The following is a 16,139-nucleotide window of genomic DNA, read 5'->3' as shown; positions in this document are numbered from 1 at the left end:
TTTGTTCGTCTCAGTATCTGTTTCTAGAGAACTGAACGTTGCTTTCAAAGACAAGACGACATGTCGGACATTAGAGATCTTCTTTTCTACTGGCTACTTGCAAAGCAGAATTAATAAAAAAAACAGCATGATTCATCATTACCAAAAACATTGCAAGCTGTGAATAAATCGTTCATAATAAAGCCAAACCTTTGGCAGAGCGTTTGACCGTAAAAAACATCCAGTAAGATGCTGACCCAGGGCCAGTTGATTGTCCTGGGAATAACGGTATGCTGGTTTGAGTATTTCTCACTTTGTGATTAGCCAGTTAATCTGAGCCTCTGTGCTGTGGCACCGGTCCACTCTCTTTTTATGTTGTGTTTTATGTACCCAGTCAGAATCAATGCCACCTCACAGTAAGTCAGGGCTCCAATAACGTCAAGAACCATTTAGAGTGACTCATGCCATACACGCAGCCATGTGCTTGGTGATATTTATCACACATTTTTATACATTAGTCAGTATTATTAATGGGATTAATCTGTCATATTTTAAACGGAGGTTTAACTCACTGCAAATGCACACACTATCCATGACTGGCACGAGCAGAAAATACTGTCTTCACACAGTGGATGTTGTGGCCGCTATTGTAAACCAGTGAGCAGGACTGTTTATGGTCATGGTTTTTTTGGGCAAGATTTTGCAATTAATGATTTTGATTTGTCAGTTTTTTAATAAACCAAAACTGGCATTCCTGTCCAGATGTTTTATGCATTGAATAATTTGTTAATTGACCAAAAGCTGCCATTGACAGTCTTGATAACAGTTTGTTAACATTACTAAGGGGATGTCTATGATACCGCCATACGCAGAAGTCTCCGAAGTCACCACTTGTGATTGGCAGTCAGCGTTTGCATCTTACATTTACAACCTAAATCAACTGCACACTTGGATTACAGTTTTTCTCAATTGCTAAAACACTAAAACCCATTGGCTGAACAAAGTTCTCAGTTGCCTGAACTCATTTAGCTAATTGTGCAGTCTGTTGTCAATACCTTAAACTATTTCACATGGTAAAACACAATTTGCAGATCTCACTTAGACTTTTCAGCAAAACTCAAAACACATTCTGCACTCTAATGCACATGTCATCCATACTGGTAAACACAAGTGGCAACAATCAACTACAAATAGAGAACACATGTCATTGATTAAACACAATCACTCAAAATTGATTTCACTTGTATCAAATGATGTGACACAACCAATATAAGCCAGTTTAGAGAGCAAACAGGTGGTTGAAGGTGGGAAGGAGAAAGTCTGAGAATGGACAGAAGAAACAATGTGAGAGGATATCACGCTTTCTATTTGTTACAGTAACAGTACTGACTGCTCAATAGATTTTGACTGGTTGCAGGTTCATATCAACAAAGAACAAGAATTACAGTATCACAGACAAAGGACACGTTTGTGAGATGCAGGGTACAGTACTGTAAAAATAGGGGTACAAGGAGGAGGAAGAACAAAAGAAATTGCAAAGAGCAAAGCACAGTAGTCATTTCTGATAAATTTTGAGCAACTGTAATAGAACATGTTTTCGTTCATATGAAATTTGTTTTGAGATTAAAAATCTACTTCTCCCTGAGAACTATATGTTTTGAACAATGTGCTTTCTATTTATTGGTGTATTGTTTACTGACTGCTTGATGGTGTATATTATTTTGATCACTTTGTTTATGATTTGAGAGCAGTGTTTGATTTTGAGCACAGGTAAAACTGTTTTGAGGCGAAAGTTTCATTTTGCAAGAGGATTCAGAGGTTTTGTAAATAGTGCTTGAAGATGAGGTTTTGTGTTTACAGTTTTGAGAGAATGGGTGACCGTTTCAAGAAATGTGTCTTAGCGATTGAGAAAAACTGTAAGAAAGAAGGAAAGTCCTCACAGACACTGTCACAGGGGCTGTGAAACTGTACCACCAAGCACACGGTATTCGAAATAAAACATGCAATAAAATCAAAATATCTGTCCACAGACGACCAGCGTATATCTGTCTGCTGACAAATCCGACCAGGTGTCTTTTTAGGCCAATATTTACACACCACTGCCTCTCCAGCACATTGGACAGTTCATCGTTGATTCGCATGGGCTCTAGTTTTTTTTCAAGATATCTTAGTTTTCATTAGATGTCGCAGTGATTACTTTTGCCACATTGGAAATAATTGCCAATTTAAAAGATTTACTTTCCAGGTTTAGTCACTTCAGGGTAGAAAAATAATGTCACTTTTCAGATTCGGTTGTTCTTTCCTCTCATCACAATCTTTGTTATGTGTCAGTTATGCTGCAAAGATGCAATAGACACACCACTTCTCTCCCTCCAGCAATTTAAGTCCATAGCTTTGATGACACATCTGAGCTTATGAGCAAGTCTGTTTTTTGTTTTTTTTCAGCATGAGATGCTAAAAATGGAAGGGAAAAATAAACCAGGGGGTAAAGTGCACTTCATGTGCAATGAGGAACTTCAGAGGTCTGGGGCTCTCAGTCGTCTCATTCTCTTCCAAGAACACTTCTCCTTCCTGTTTCACCTCTGGCATGCCGCCCAAAGTACCCACAAACCACGGAGGCCGAGGCCGAAAATACACAGATGGTAATTTGCACTACATTTCAATACGACTCAACCGCCATTATATATAGCCCTGCTGCCTGAACTCTGATCCTCAGTAAGAGTATCGCCTCACCTCAGATTCCAGCTAAAAGATGAGCTCTTTACGCCTTTGTCACCGGGTACAAGTTGTACGGGATGATGTCGATAGTTGAAGTGAAAGAGTTGATTCTGACTTTTAATAATGTTTTTAATGTCATAACATGAACCTCGATCAATACACGGGAGGATTCCCCCCCCCCCCCCCCCCCGCTAGATTAAGGCAGTGTCAACATAATGAATTGCTAGAGGGGTGTTTAATGGTGTAGCTTACTCCTGCATGGAAGAAACATTGTTCGTTTTTCAATGCGAAAGTAAAGGCTTTGGCAGCTAATGTTGCACGGTATACCGATACCAAAAAGGGATCGCAATATCCTGTAGTTATAAAATGGTAACATTGTGTTGGTACCGGTACTTTAAGAATGGCATTGTTTCAGTAAGAGTCGTAGGTGCATCAATCTGTGACAGTGGGGCAGTGTGTTTACACAGCGCTCTGCCAGAGGACCCAGGGGGAACGGGCAATTTAACTTTGCAACAGTCAAAAAATAAACTGCGGTTTTCGGGATTTAGCGAGAGCCGACCAGAAGGATGGAGTCAACAAATACATTTGAAAAGAAGATTAAAGCAGGTCATGAACTGCTCACCGGCTGCACAGTCCCACTCTGAGCTGGTGTCTGTAGCAGGCAGCAGCAACAAATGACAACGCAGCTACAACCAAATCTACCGATTTAAAAGATTCGATTATTTCCTGAATCTGTCCAAGCATCTCCTGTAATTCGAAAAACACTTAATCCACCAAAGAGCATGTGTTGAAAACAGTGTTTGTCAGTAATGGGAAATGGACGGAAAAGGTCAAATCAGTCCGGCGACGAAAGTGACACAAACACAACTTTGACGCAACAAAGTTACTCTGGTGTCTTCCTGGATTTAGCTACTTTTCCCTCATCGACTTCTCACAGAACGTCATTTGAATTTATACTCATTGAGTTTGTTTTTGTTTTGGAAGCCTCCTGCCATCCCCCCCAAGCTGCAGTACCACTCTCCGCCTGAATAATGAGTGATTATCAAACCCACTGATTAGCAGTGATAATCAGATGCTATCACATCATCACCAAGTTACCTGCTCCATTGCAAGACATTTTCCTTCAGTGATCACATGTCTTGCCCCATGTTGGTTGTCGTGTTTTACCAATTAGAAATAACATGATGGATACACTTTGGAGCAATCATCATGTTGCTCCTGCAAAAGACAACATTTAACAGATTGATTGTGTATAATTTCATTAGAGGGGGAGAACTGTATGTGTGTATCTCCCACAGAGCATGTGTGCTTTATTTCTTCTGAATATTTGCGTTCCTGGTTATGGAGAAAGAGATGAAGGGAGGGACATACAAGAAGAAAGACACGTGGGTGTGAACGAGATCAAGCGAGTGAGAGATTATGGGAAAAGGGAAGGGAAGCGATCCTGATCCAGTGTGTCCCAATTAATGGAATTACCTTCCTCCTCGGGTGGACGGTTAGTCATTTGCCGAGACGTGAGCCCGCCAGTCTCTCCCACCATATTGTCCAGCAGGCGCTAATAAGGCGGCCCTGACCGCCGGGCGTGCTCATTAGCATAGCCCGCGGCCGTGGCAACCCCCGCCAGGGCCCAGCCGGACACTTAATTACCGCCGTGGCTCCTTCCTCACTACATCCATACTCGCTGCCCTCCTTCCTCTGTACTCACCCCCTGCTCTACCTCCTTAACCCACTCCCAAAGACATACACATGCACCCCCCCCACACCCATTCATAGCAGGCTAGATGTAAGACTAATCATTTTGTCGATGTGGATGTGTCGGCTTTAGTCTTGGTATGTTGTGGTCGTCTTTTATGTTATTCCACTTTTTATGGCTTTGCGGTGAGCAATCTTTTGCGATTTTTAGCGATTCCCTGACCTGCACTATCTCTCTAGCTCGTGCTCCCTCTCTCTTACTCTCATTGCTATATTAGCTCATGGGCATGACTCTCGTTTTGACATCTGCACAGTATTGATGCACCACCGTCCGGCCTTAATCGGCTAATGGCCTCCTCTTCTTTCCTGCCCAGACAAATCAACCATCCCGCTATCTGTCCCTTCCTCCCTTCGCCTTCCCGTCTCCTCTCCTCTACCCAGTTCAGGCCTGGGGTCAGTGAGGCCAATTTTCATGCCTGGCTAAGTCACAGAATAGCTTTGTGTGTGTGTGTGTTAGAGGGAATATGCTAGTCAGCAGCCTCGCACAAGTCATGTGGTGGGTGACCTCCTGACCTACCTTTACTCCAGTCCCTTGCTCTTCTCTCCCTTCTCTAACTCACACTCTTCCCTTTTACCAGCAACCATTCTGTTTGACAAGGAAATCTGCCCCCCCCCCCCCACCCCACATGCTAAACTCGTCTGTATGTGTGCGCACACATACATGCACCCCTCTCTGACCTAGAAAAGCCGTGGCCAAAATAATCCTGCCAACTTCACAAATGGAGATTGTTGACAGCACTGCACGGTGAAACAATGAACAAGTACACTACCTGTAAGGTCCAACTGTTTTTAAGCTGTAGTTGCAGGCTGTGAGGTTTTTTTTTCTTCTTTTTTTTTTTGTGTGACAGGTTAACACAACACACGGTTTTCCAAACACTGTAAGTCACAGAGGTGCTACATCATAACAGTTTCAGCTGCTCGGTGTACATCTCCATTCAAGCTCAAGGCAGTTTATTCCAGCCGGTCTTGAAGCCTCCCGACCTTCTCTTTATGTAGCCTCAGCTTGCACTCTGACCTATTATGGCTCCCTCTCTTTGTCTATAATGTTGTGGCGCTATACGTCTCTGTGGCCCAGAGAGAAAATCCCCCGCTGCTGCGCCACTGAATCACCCGTGTGTGAGTGATAACAGATCCAGACTGCTGAGCACCCCGCAGCTGTTTGTCTCAACATGCAAGTCATCCCCGCCATTACACCGCTAAATGGTTCCCTTTCAGTGGCAGACGCTTGCCGCCTCGGTCCGTATCCCCATGCCTCCATCACTTCGGGGGGGGGGGGGGGGTTGCAGTTACTGTCGCAGAGCCAGCCACCGTACTGGAGGCAAAGCAGTTGAATGTGTGTCAGAGGGGGGAGACCATCAGCATTAAATGACATTCTTGGCTGTGTATTTAGTGTTTTGTAGTCTAAACATACATATGTTTGCGCCCATGCGTGTGGTGGGCACACAGCGGCAGTTGTGAGAACGGAGTTCAGACGAAGCCCCCCCTTACAGCTCGGGCCGGAGACCATAACCTTGGGAAATGTCATTCCGCCCACGGTTGGTGGCTCGCCTGCGACACACAAAGCCCTGGCAGTGGAGTGCATCAGTGCACCGTGGCTCTCTGGCAGAGCCCTAGTGGTGTAGGGCTGCATTCAGCTGTACCTAACCCAGAGGTTTAAGAGTGAGCCTAGGAAGCCAGAGAGTTCAGCCTCAAAAGCTTGAGACCCTGGGTCAGCAATCTAGCGATTTCCTTCTAACCACATTACAGCTATTAGTGGCTCTCGCTGCTTTTCACATGTCACATAGAAATGGGTCAAGCCCTGCCCTGCATGACTCACAGGCTCTTTCTCCCGCTCCCTCCCTTTTATTCCTGTTAACCCTACTGAGGTGGCAAAATGGCTTCAAGCAGCATGGGGAAAATCGGGTTCACATGCAGCACATTATGACGTTTTCATTCACCTAAAGAAATGGAGAAGGGTCAGGCTTGATGTGTACCCTCATCAGACTCTTGCATTGTTTAGCGTAGGGTGAAGTCTATTCGACTGCTTGGAGAGCCATGAGGCCATTATTAACAACATAATCCGTTGCCTTGGTTTTTGGCATCTGACATTTCCTGTCAGTTTCTAGTTATGTGGTTACTGTAAAAAAAATGTAAGATGTGTTTGTGTGTGAGCCCTGTTTGATATCTGTTGCAGCAGGCGAGTAGCGGTCATAGTGGGTTGTGATTGTGGTCACCTTTTGTGGACCAACGGCGAGCGACACTGGCCAGATGTCGGCCCAACTCTTAATGATCCCAACAGGTCGCTGGGCCGGGTTGCCTCGCAACCGTTTTGCCTTTGCCTGTAAACAGAGAGAAGGTCCACCAGACCTCGGTCAGGGTTGAGAGGGCGAGGGCAGCTTTGGTGTGTGTGAAAGCACCGTTTGTATCTCGGTGTGTGTGTGAGGCATTATTTTTTCAAGCCACATGTTTTTGCAACTGTATGAGTGAGAACTCTCAGCCAGTTCCTTCTCATCAGAAACTCAAAGAGGAGGTGGGGGGGGGGGGGGCAGTTTTGACATTTAGTTTTGCTCAGGCTCGGTGCTTTTTTGACATGCTCTTATGGAGGTTTGTTAATATGGATCAGGAATATTCACTTTTCTTTGTTCGCCCTTGTCTGGCAAGCTGTAATGTTTTGCTTATGAATATTGATACATGAAGTGTATATTAATGACCCTTGGTGACCTTAACCCTATCCCTTATTGTCTCCCCGGTGGTATCTGCAGGCTCATGAATATTAATCTAGTTCTGTAACCTCCATTACCCTAATCTTTGCTGTCTAGCCTCCCAGAAGGACCCGTTGTCATGGTAACCCCTTTACTAGACTCTTCCAGACCAAAAGGGTGGGAAAAAAAAAATGGTTTTAAAAAAAGAAAAAATTTAAATTACTCAAATATCTTGGATGCACCTTGTGTAGAGCTGCCATTATGTTAGGAAGATGTCGAGTGTGTCCTCGCTGAGCAATGAAGTGAGTTTTTCTGCTTCTTTAAATGGCCATTTGGTTTTGGGCAGGTAATTGTTTTTATGAATTTTCAAAATTGTGGTCTCAATTCCACAAAGTACAGATCACTTACTGCTCTGCAACACTCGACGGGATGGGACATAATAACAGTGAATCGAAATTTCCAATTTAGAAAGCCGTGTAGCCAGAAGCTATGACTGTGCCCTCTACTTAACTCTTTGTAGTAAGTCTTTGATGTTCACAATTCATACTCGGGATACTCAAGTATTCAGCTGAAAGATGATGCCTACTCTGTTCGCTATAGCTACTGTACATGGTGATATCAGTATCTATGCTCTCTCTCCTCTTCCAGATGTGGACAGCAACGAGGAAGGAGGGCCTGACGAAGGTCCTGTGGAGGAAGAAGGCTGGTTTGGGAATGCTTCTGACACGCGCTCAGAGTCGTCGTCCTACGGAGACACACAGGATGAACTCCTCCTCGCCCGGGGCTCCTCTCCGGATGAACGGCCCGGAGTCGGCACTGGGTGCGGGGACCACGATACCTGTGGGGGTGAGAGCTCATTGGGTTGCCCCACACCCGTCCATCGTGCCTCTTTGGAACTTCTCGGACTGGATGGAGACGCATTCTCGGCCCAGGACACACTCTCTTCTGTGGTATCATCGCTGTACGGCGAGGCGGCGTCTCGTGCCCTGGGGAAACCCCTCAGCAGCAACCTACGGCGCCTCCTAGAGGCCGGGTCGCTGAAACTGGACACCGGGGAGCTGCTGGGCCGGTCATCCAGGGGATGTGCTGGGGGGGATTCTCCACCGATAGGTCTCGCCCCGCCTCTGACCCTCTCCCCGTCTTCCCATCATGCCCAGCAGTTAAGTGCTCTTGCCCGAAAACTGGCCAACAACAACAGCGGCTCAGCCTCACCGGCCTCCTTGGCACCCTCAGTCACCAACATTAAGCAAGAGCCCCTTGACCCCTTTAACTCTGTCACCCCTACCAACGGCAGTGGCTTTGTATGGGCAGGTGTTGCAGATAAGTGGCCACCGGCCAGCTGCTCCACGCCCTGTGGCTCCAGCCTGTCCCCGGACTCGGCCATCCAGAAGCTAAAAGCGGCCGCCAACGCCGTGCTTCAAGACAAGAACGCCGTGGCCTCCTCCTCGACGACCTCTTCCTCCTCGTCCACCTCCGGCTCGTCTGCGGTGCCCGCCCTCGGAGGGGGCGGTCGAGGAGACGACGTGGTGCGCTTCGATGCCTTCAACTCTCCGTTCAGCCCACAGTCGGCCAGCTCCACCCTCGCTGCGCTTTCCAAGAAAGTCAGCGAGCGGAGTCAAACCTCGTCCACGACCGGCGCTGCTACCGACCACCAATCCTCCAATTCCTTCCTCTCGCTCGTGTCGATGACCTCCTCTGCTGCCTTGCTCAAAGAGGTGGCGGCCAGGGCAGCGGGAAACCTGCTGGCAGAGAAGAAAGATGGTTCCTCCTTGGCGACTGCCGGGGTCCTCCAAGAGGACGTGAAGCCTTTGCTAGACAAGAACCAGAGGGCTCCCACGCCCTCTACACCCACCCAGAGCCTAGACTTGCTGTTGCCCTCGACTCCAAAGAGCAGAGGCAAACCCAACAGCCAAGCAGGTAATCTAAAGTATTAATATATGCATATTAATACTTAATATATGCATATTAATACTAATACCACATCAATCAAAATAATGGTCGCACCAATACAGATAATAAGAGGGGAGCTCATCTTAGGTTAGGTACATTTTATGATATTTTTTCAGTGAAAAGATGTTTATTTTTTTCTTTAGTTACAAAACACTGCGAGAAATTAATTTAATGTCTTGTGTCTTGCCACAGAACCAGGACACCTCAAACAAGATTGCCACAGTTAAATAAAAGGACCTTGTGTTTGTATGGAAAAGAGTCTAAAGGTTCAAGATCATTTCAGCTGCACTTCATTTCTGGAAAGTTTTCGTTTTCTTTCGAAAAGTAATCGTACAAATGTACGTGCAGTTCAACTGAACTAACTAGTCGATCATAATACTTCTCCCCATTCAGCGTTTACCAAAGAACAAATTCCACTGATGTCACGGCACGCAACTCCAAACCGTTAGCACTCATAAATATAAGTTGGTATCGCAATGGAAGCTCCTCAAAGATACAAATTCTTTGCTGTCATTGCATGGAAGAGTAGCAGGTTTGCTTGTTCCAAAAAAAAAAAAAGCACAATTCTGGACTTTCCGTGACATGTTTTCTCTGGGTTCGTAATGGTTTTCTTCTCGCCTCACTGTCGTCGAAGTAGCGGGTAGTGTAGCCTCGGCCTAACTGTCAGCCGAGCAGAGAGCAGAGCCGAGAGAAAACAGCCCTGGCTGGCCTTCTAGTCTGGGAAATGGTCTGCGGGCTCGACGGGGGGGGGGTTCCGACTGAGACCTCGCTGCCTTCCCAGACCAGCTCGTTTGTGCTCGGATGTGCGTGCTGCCAAAAAGGGGGCCGTCAGTGTGTGTGCTCGGCACAGTGGGGAGCCGTGGAGTCCATATCCATCTCGGCAGCCTACTCCTGGCTTCAACCCCCACAAGCCAGAGCCCTCTGCACTGATCAGCACAGCAGACTTAAGGCCAAACACATCATACTTTCCACTGACTGGATACAGATGCGCGCACACGCACACGCACGCACTCTCTCTGTCTCTCTCCCAACTATGCTCTCTCTCTCTCTCTCTCTCTCTCTGTTCCTCACAAATAGCCGTGCCGTATATATTCTGTAAGTGTCTACTCAGATGTAGACGTACAACCAAACAAGGGTGCACACAAAGATCTCACTCTTGCGCGGGGAGAGAGGGAAAGCTTCAAAGTGCAGGCTTCTCACTAAGTAGCCTTTAGGGAGAACCGAATGTTTTCAGGGAGATGGATGGGCACTTTTGAGGGATTGTGTCGCAACCCCGCCAAATCTAAAATGGCTGGATCAAATTGACTTCAGACAGACGAGGCAGTCGATGTAATATTCTGTGATCTGCATGCTAAGGAGGAGCGTCTGCTCTAACCCGCGAGCCGTCAAGGTCGAGCGGCGCTGTAAAAAGAAATGCAGGTAGTTGTTTGGTCGCCAGACTGAAAAATGTGACCTTGATTATTGACTGTCATGTCTTGTTTTATTGTCGTCCCTTTGCCAGTTCAACTATAAAACTCTATCGCACGGTCCTGCACTTTGAATATAAACGGAAATCTTGCTCCCTTTCTCTAAAACACGCTTGTGATTGCGTCGGAAAGTTTTAAATACTAAGACGAAGGTACTTAACACGCACATTTCCTCTCTCCTATTGTTTTTTATTTCCGCTTCGCTCGGCTCAGCTCAGAATAAGCAGAAGTCAGTTTTTGCCTGGTGATCTCTGCTGTGCTCGGAGAGGTTGGGCCGCAGATGGCGGTTTATTGTTGCAAATAGGCAGTCTCGAGGTTTTACACCCCAGGTCAATGAATGGCTGAGCACAGTAATTTCACCAAACACTGATTACCAGATGTTTTTCAAGGAACGGCACTGGAATACTTATGAAGCCATCCTGACAGGCCCTTGTAGAATTTGTAATGCAATCATGCCTCTTTCTAATAAGACCAATTAAACAGTAATGGATGCCGGATATGAAGCCAACAACAATAATCGAGATACTAAAACATGCTTGAGTTTTTACTTCCATTGTTCCATTGCGTCCAGCTGCCATTTCCCTTGATAGTTTTCACCATTAGGTGAGGAGTAGTTGTCTCTTGCAGATCTGTGGATTCTGTATTTGGGGAAAAAAAAGCTTTGTTTTTATTTCTTTACAGTAACAAAGGTGCATTTTTCAGCAACATGGTACATATTTCCACTCACTAAAACACCCATGACATCTCCTTGTAACAATATTCTTTGGTGCCCTCAAGGCTCTCCTGAGGAGGGCGGCAAACCGTTCCAGTGTCCGGTGTGTGGACTGGTCATCAAACGCAAGAGCTACTGGAAGAGACACATGGTCATCCACACGGGCTTGAAAAGCCACCAGTGTCCCCTGTGTCCCTTCCGCTGTGCTCGCAAAGACAATCTTAAGTCCCACATGAAGGTGAGACAATATGGATTCTCTTCATCTTGTGACCCTGCACCCCTTGTCAACCGCCCCCTCACCCGCATCATTTTCAATTAGTGGCAATTATGGCTCTTGGAATATAATTGTTAAGATTAAGGGATAGGCATGCTTTACTTTAATGTGTAATAATCCTTAACATGGCATAATTAAACACTGCATGTTTGCTTCGTTTCAGTTAAATTGATCAACGACAAAGAGTCACGTCTTTCCTCTTGATGTCCTGTAGTACAGGAGAAGAAGAAGAAGAGCGGTTTGACACATAAACCTGTCCTCTTTTTCAGGTACATCAGCACCAGGACCGAGGCGAGACATTTCAGTGTGAACTCTGCCCCTTCACCTCCTCCCGTCACTTCAGCCTGAAGCTTCACATGCGCTGCCACCAGCACTTCCCCCGCACAGACGTCAAGGTGAAAGAGGAGCTCACCACCGACACGGAGGGCGAGGGCTCCCTGATGGGCGACAGCGGCCCCACGGACCTGAGAGGGACGGAGGTGTCCCCGCTGCACTCGGACTCCCGGCAGCAGACGTCCTCTCCGCTCGAGGCTTCCTCCAATCACGTCCACATCAAGGAGGAGCCACAGGAGAGGGATCTGTCCGTGCTCTCGCCCTTTAGCATGTGCAGGGACCGTGCCAGCAGCAGTGCCAACTCCCTGGACCTACCTGGAGTCGGGGTCAGATCCAGTCCTAGTGGTCCAACCATAGCCTCCCTCTTCAGCCCTGACATCACTACCAAGACGGCAACTGACCTGCTTATGAAGCTTTCAGGTTAGCATCATTTGTTTTGATTAAAGAAAAACTTTATTCACTGTAGTGCGGCAACTTTCATTGTCAATGAATCTACTAGAATATCAGCAAATGGCAAAGAAATCTCTCGTTTATTAAAAAAGTCAAAGATTTTCAGTCTGGTGTGAAAGAAAAACCCACCAAAAAGATTATATTTTACACTTTTGGAAAGCTGGAGCCAGTTAAATTTTGCCGTTTTTGCTGAAATACTTTCACTGTAACAGTTGCCTAATAGACTAATTGTACAAGCTCTAATTTAGTCAATCCATATCTGTATATTTTGACAAACTTGGGAGCCTGTGTATAATGGCAGTAGCAGGTAAGAAACTATAGAAATTGAAAGTTGAACCCCCAGACGGATCATCTTGTGAAGTGAAGACAGATCTGAGGAGGAGATGGGCATCAAGTTCGTTTTCTTTTATAGCAGTTATATAAAAGGCCGAACCCACCATTGTCCAGGATATTATGTACTGCAGTTAAGTTACTTCTGTCTAAATGGAGCACATATTGGAAAACAGCGTGCACAGGAACACTAGCTTGACGCCTTTAATCCATAATTGTTTTGTTTGTTGTGTTGTTTACTCCCGAACTCCGCTCCTTTTCAGTTGCACTTGTATAAAAAGTATTTCACTTCCTCCAGACTTGAACGTGAAGACAACCGTTCTGATCTCCGGCTAGATGTTGTCTCCCCTTTGCCTTTAAGTTTTGCTTTCATTCTTTACTGTCACCAGAAATAACATTCGTAAGAAGTGTAAACACAGTTTTATGTTTAACGTTTCAGGTCAAGGCCGCAGTGTGTCTCTGTGAGCTGCTTTTAATGGGTTTTTAAACAATGGGATCCTAAAATGTCTTCAAGATGATTCAGGCCTTGAGGGAATAGACGGTTTTAGCGTTGACAGCGGAAAATACAATCATGTTGGACGTTTAATGGAAACAACAGGAATCAAATGTAAAACCCGCCGTGGGTCTTATATTCAGACGCGTGTGTTTGAGCTGTTGTTTTTCCAGACCTTCGCTATCATTGTGCATATTTGAGGATATCAGGGATGCCTTGTACACGGGATTATTCATCCATACAACCTTGGTTTCTGTGTGTCTCCCATGAGAACAATAGAAAAGTAGGCCATGGACGTTTAGCCTTTTCACAAGTACCACATGCCTTCTTAAACCGGGTTAGGCAACAACCAAAGAATTCAAAACTTGCTCTTCGGATACTGATTTGTGGAAGACTGCATACTGTATATTTGATTCAATAGATTTCGGTTATTACATTTTTTTTAGAATAATTTGATATAAATAGATGAGTTTCTTAATAAACATTGGAACTTTAAACAGACACGTGTTGCCTTTTTACATGTGTAAAGGTTTGAACATGTGCACTCGGCACTCTAATTGTCCACAACAACTAGTGGCACCTGTACAACTAAAGGTGCTTTAGCACAACACAGTGTGTATATGTACTTTATATTAATATTAAAAACACTGTAGTAGTCATTCACAGATACAAAAGCTTGAAATATTCCAATAATGGAACAATAATGAATGAAACGCATGAAAGATGTCACCTATGAGATCTGATTTAGCAAATCTATATTCAAAAGATGATGCGTCTCAATGACAAGAGGCTCCACCCGTGTATAAATGGTGGCTACTGTTCATCAAACTGATTTGCTGGCACCTTCCTTGTGTTGTGCCACTTCTTTGTACAACGAGAGAGAGGAGACATTCTTGACATATTTACAATATTTCAGGAAGTAAGCATGCAGGAGTAAGATGCCTGAGAATGTTCTGATATTGAGCTTTTTTTTCTCCAGTGATTACGAGTAACAGAGTAGGACATGCACATAGAAATCAACTGGAGCCCCACTGAGCAGCACTAAAGTCATGACTTAAATCAGAGCATATCCAGTATGTTCATATTTAATCTTGTAGATAAATGGTCTTGTTTGTACATTTCATATCTGCTTAAAATGTCAGTACAATACTGATGTGCCATTCTTCTCCCATACATGAGATTAGTTGTCCATCCAAGGTTGAATAAAGTAGAATATAGTTAGTTAGACAGATAGTTGAAGTGACATTCGATGGCTGCCCAGTTGTCCATCCTCCTCTATCTGCCGTTGGCCACTGATTACCAAATGACTTGCTCAAGGGCACCTCAACAAAAGTTGTTGAGGGATTTATTTTCCTCCCCCTCATCTTATCAGTTGTCAGGGGAGTTGAAGATCTGTAACCTCTAGGCATCGTTCTCCTTTTAATAATTATCTTTGCGGCGTTTTTGTGTCTGTATTATTATGACTGACAAAATGGTGAACAGTCGTTCTGGAGCCCTGCGTTAAGGATTGTTTACGTAGATCTACTGTACTTTGGTGGAAAGCCTTTCTTCCAGTCGATACTAAGAACTGGTTGTCTGCACCTCAAAACCCATGACTAGTAGTCGTGGTAGCAGTAATATTTCCCAATTCATGAAACAGTTTAAGACTTAGAACGCGGACATGTAATTCAGTATTCTCTACCTTTTGGTAAAGTTGAAATGTGACAGAGTTTTCCTGAGTTTTACAACATAATGATACTGCATGATTTTAACAAACTTGACAAACGTGCTGCTCTAAGGTATACTCTGCTCAGACCGTGTTTAGATGCATTTCACCATGTTGCAAAAATATCAAAGGATGAGCTTTGGAGACGACGGCAAGATTGATGGAAAAAGGTCGACTGAGGTTCAGCGTCGGGGTCGAGGCTACGGCTGCCACTCTTCCACTTAATGCTGTGTAATTAGATTGAGATCTTGAGCGGGGATGGGAGGAAAAAACCCTGGGAACATTAGATTAATTAAAAATGTATGCATAATTAAAAAGGAATTCATAATTTGAAATGATTAGCGCCCTCAGCGCCATCATGTGACCCCGCCAGGATGCACAGGGACTGGGCCGGCTTAGTTAACTCCCCCTCGATCTCGCACGCCCGGGCTCCACACGGATGCCCCCTGGGCGCCAGTTGCATTTCACTCCCAGACTGCACAATCAAGCCCGGGCAACTCCCGGGGGAGGCAAGATGGCTCCTCGCAATGTCAGTCCAGTGTCAAGTGGCGGACATCTTAGTCAGGGCATCACTCGGGGAGAATGAGGGGGGGATGAGAAAAGACCGGATGAGAGGATGTTGAACTTGAATGCACGATGATGTGTTTTAATGAATGCTGCTTCTTTGATCACTAAGTTCTCCCTTTTGATGGGGGGGTGGAGTTAAAGATAGAGGGTTATGAAACTGAGAAGAACTGGGCTCAGATCTTTGTGAGACTTACTCATGCCAGGGAGGGGAGAGGTGAGGAAGTTCCCCCTGGGACCTCCAGACTCTATTTCTTTTGACCTCTCTGCCAGCTCAGATTGAATGTGGACACGAGCAGCTCATCCCTCCTGCTTTTACACTGCTGTCTCAGTGCCTCAATCCCACAAGGCCTTGGCGGGGGAGAGCGAGGGAGGGTGGAAGGGGGGGGGGGGGGAGAGAGAGGGGGAATGGCGAGGTGAAAATGTGTAGAGGGAAAGATAAAAAAGAGACGGACCAAGTGACAGCAAGTGGGGGGGAGAGGGAGAAAGAGGCAAAGAGGGAGTTTCATCGAGTTCCCCAGGCATAAAAAGCCAGTGAACTCTTCCCGACCTCTGACATAATAAGCATATCATTTTTGGGGGGTTGCCTTGCTTTCCATTGAGTGTTCTACTGATGCCCTTTGATTTTTATCCTTGCATGCTGACACAACCGTTAGCTATCCAGTCTGATCCACATTTTGATTCAGAGATGAAAGCCGCAGAGGTACTTTGAAATGCACAGCCCCTACCCCA

At 45.6% G+C, this 16,139-nt stretch overlaps 1 protein-coding gene across 2 annotated transcripts in view; it reads left to right on the top strand.

Annotated features, from left to right (window-relative positions):
- Positions 1 to 16,139, top strand: part of znf827 (zinc finger protein 827) — a 63,619-nt gene that overhangs the window by 12,900 nt on the left and 34,580 nt on the right. For both annotated transcript variants that reach the window (XM_079279233.1, XM_079279232.1), the window contains exons 2-4: positions 7,779 to 9,047; positions 11,324 to 11,496; positions 11,802 to 12,285. In XM_079279233.1, the coding sequence (XP_079135359.1) occupies positions 7,779 to 9,047; positions 11,324 to 11,496; positions 11,802 to 12,285 (1,926 nt within the window). The remainder of the gene's footprint in view (positions 1 to 7,778; positions 9,048 to 11,323; positions 11,497 to 11,801; positions 12,286 to 16,139) is intronic.

The sequence above is a fragment of the Melanostigma gelatinosum genome, assembly GCF_949748355.1.
Source record: "Melanostigma gelatinosum genome assembly, chromosome: 11".
Taxonomy (NCBI): domain Eukaryota; kingdom Metazoa; phylum Chordata; class Actinopteri; order Perciformes; family Zoarcidae; genus Melanostigma; species Melanostigma gelatinosum.
The sequence above is the reverse complement of the archived record's forward strand: the minus strand, read 5'-3'. Positions and strand labels throughout refer to the sequence as shown.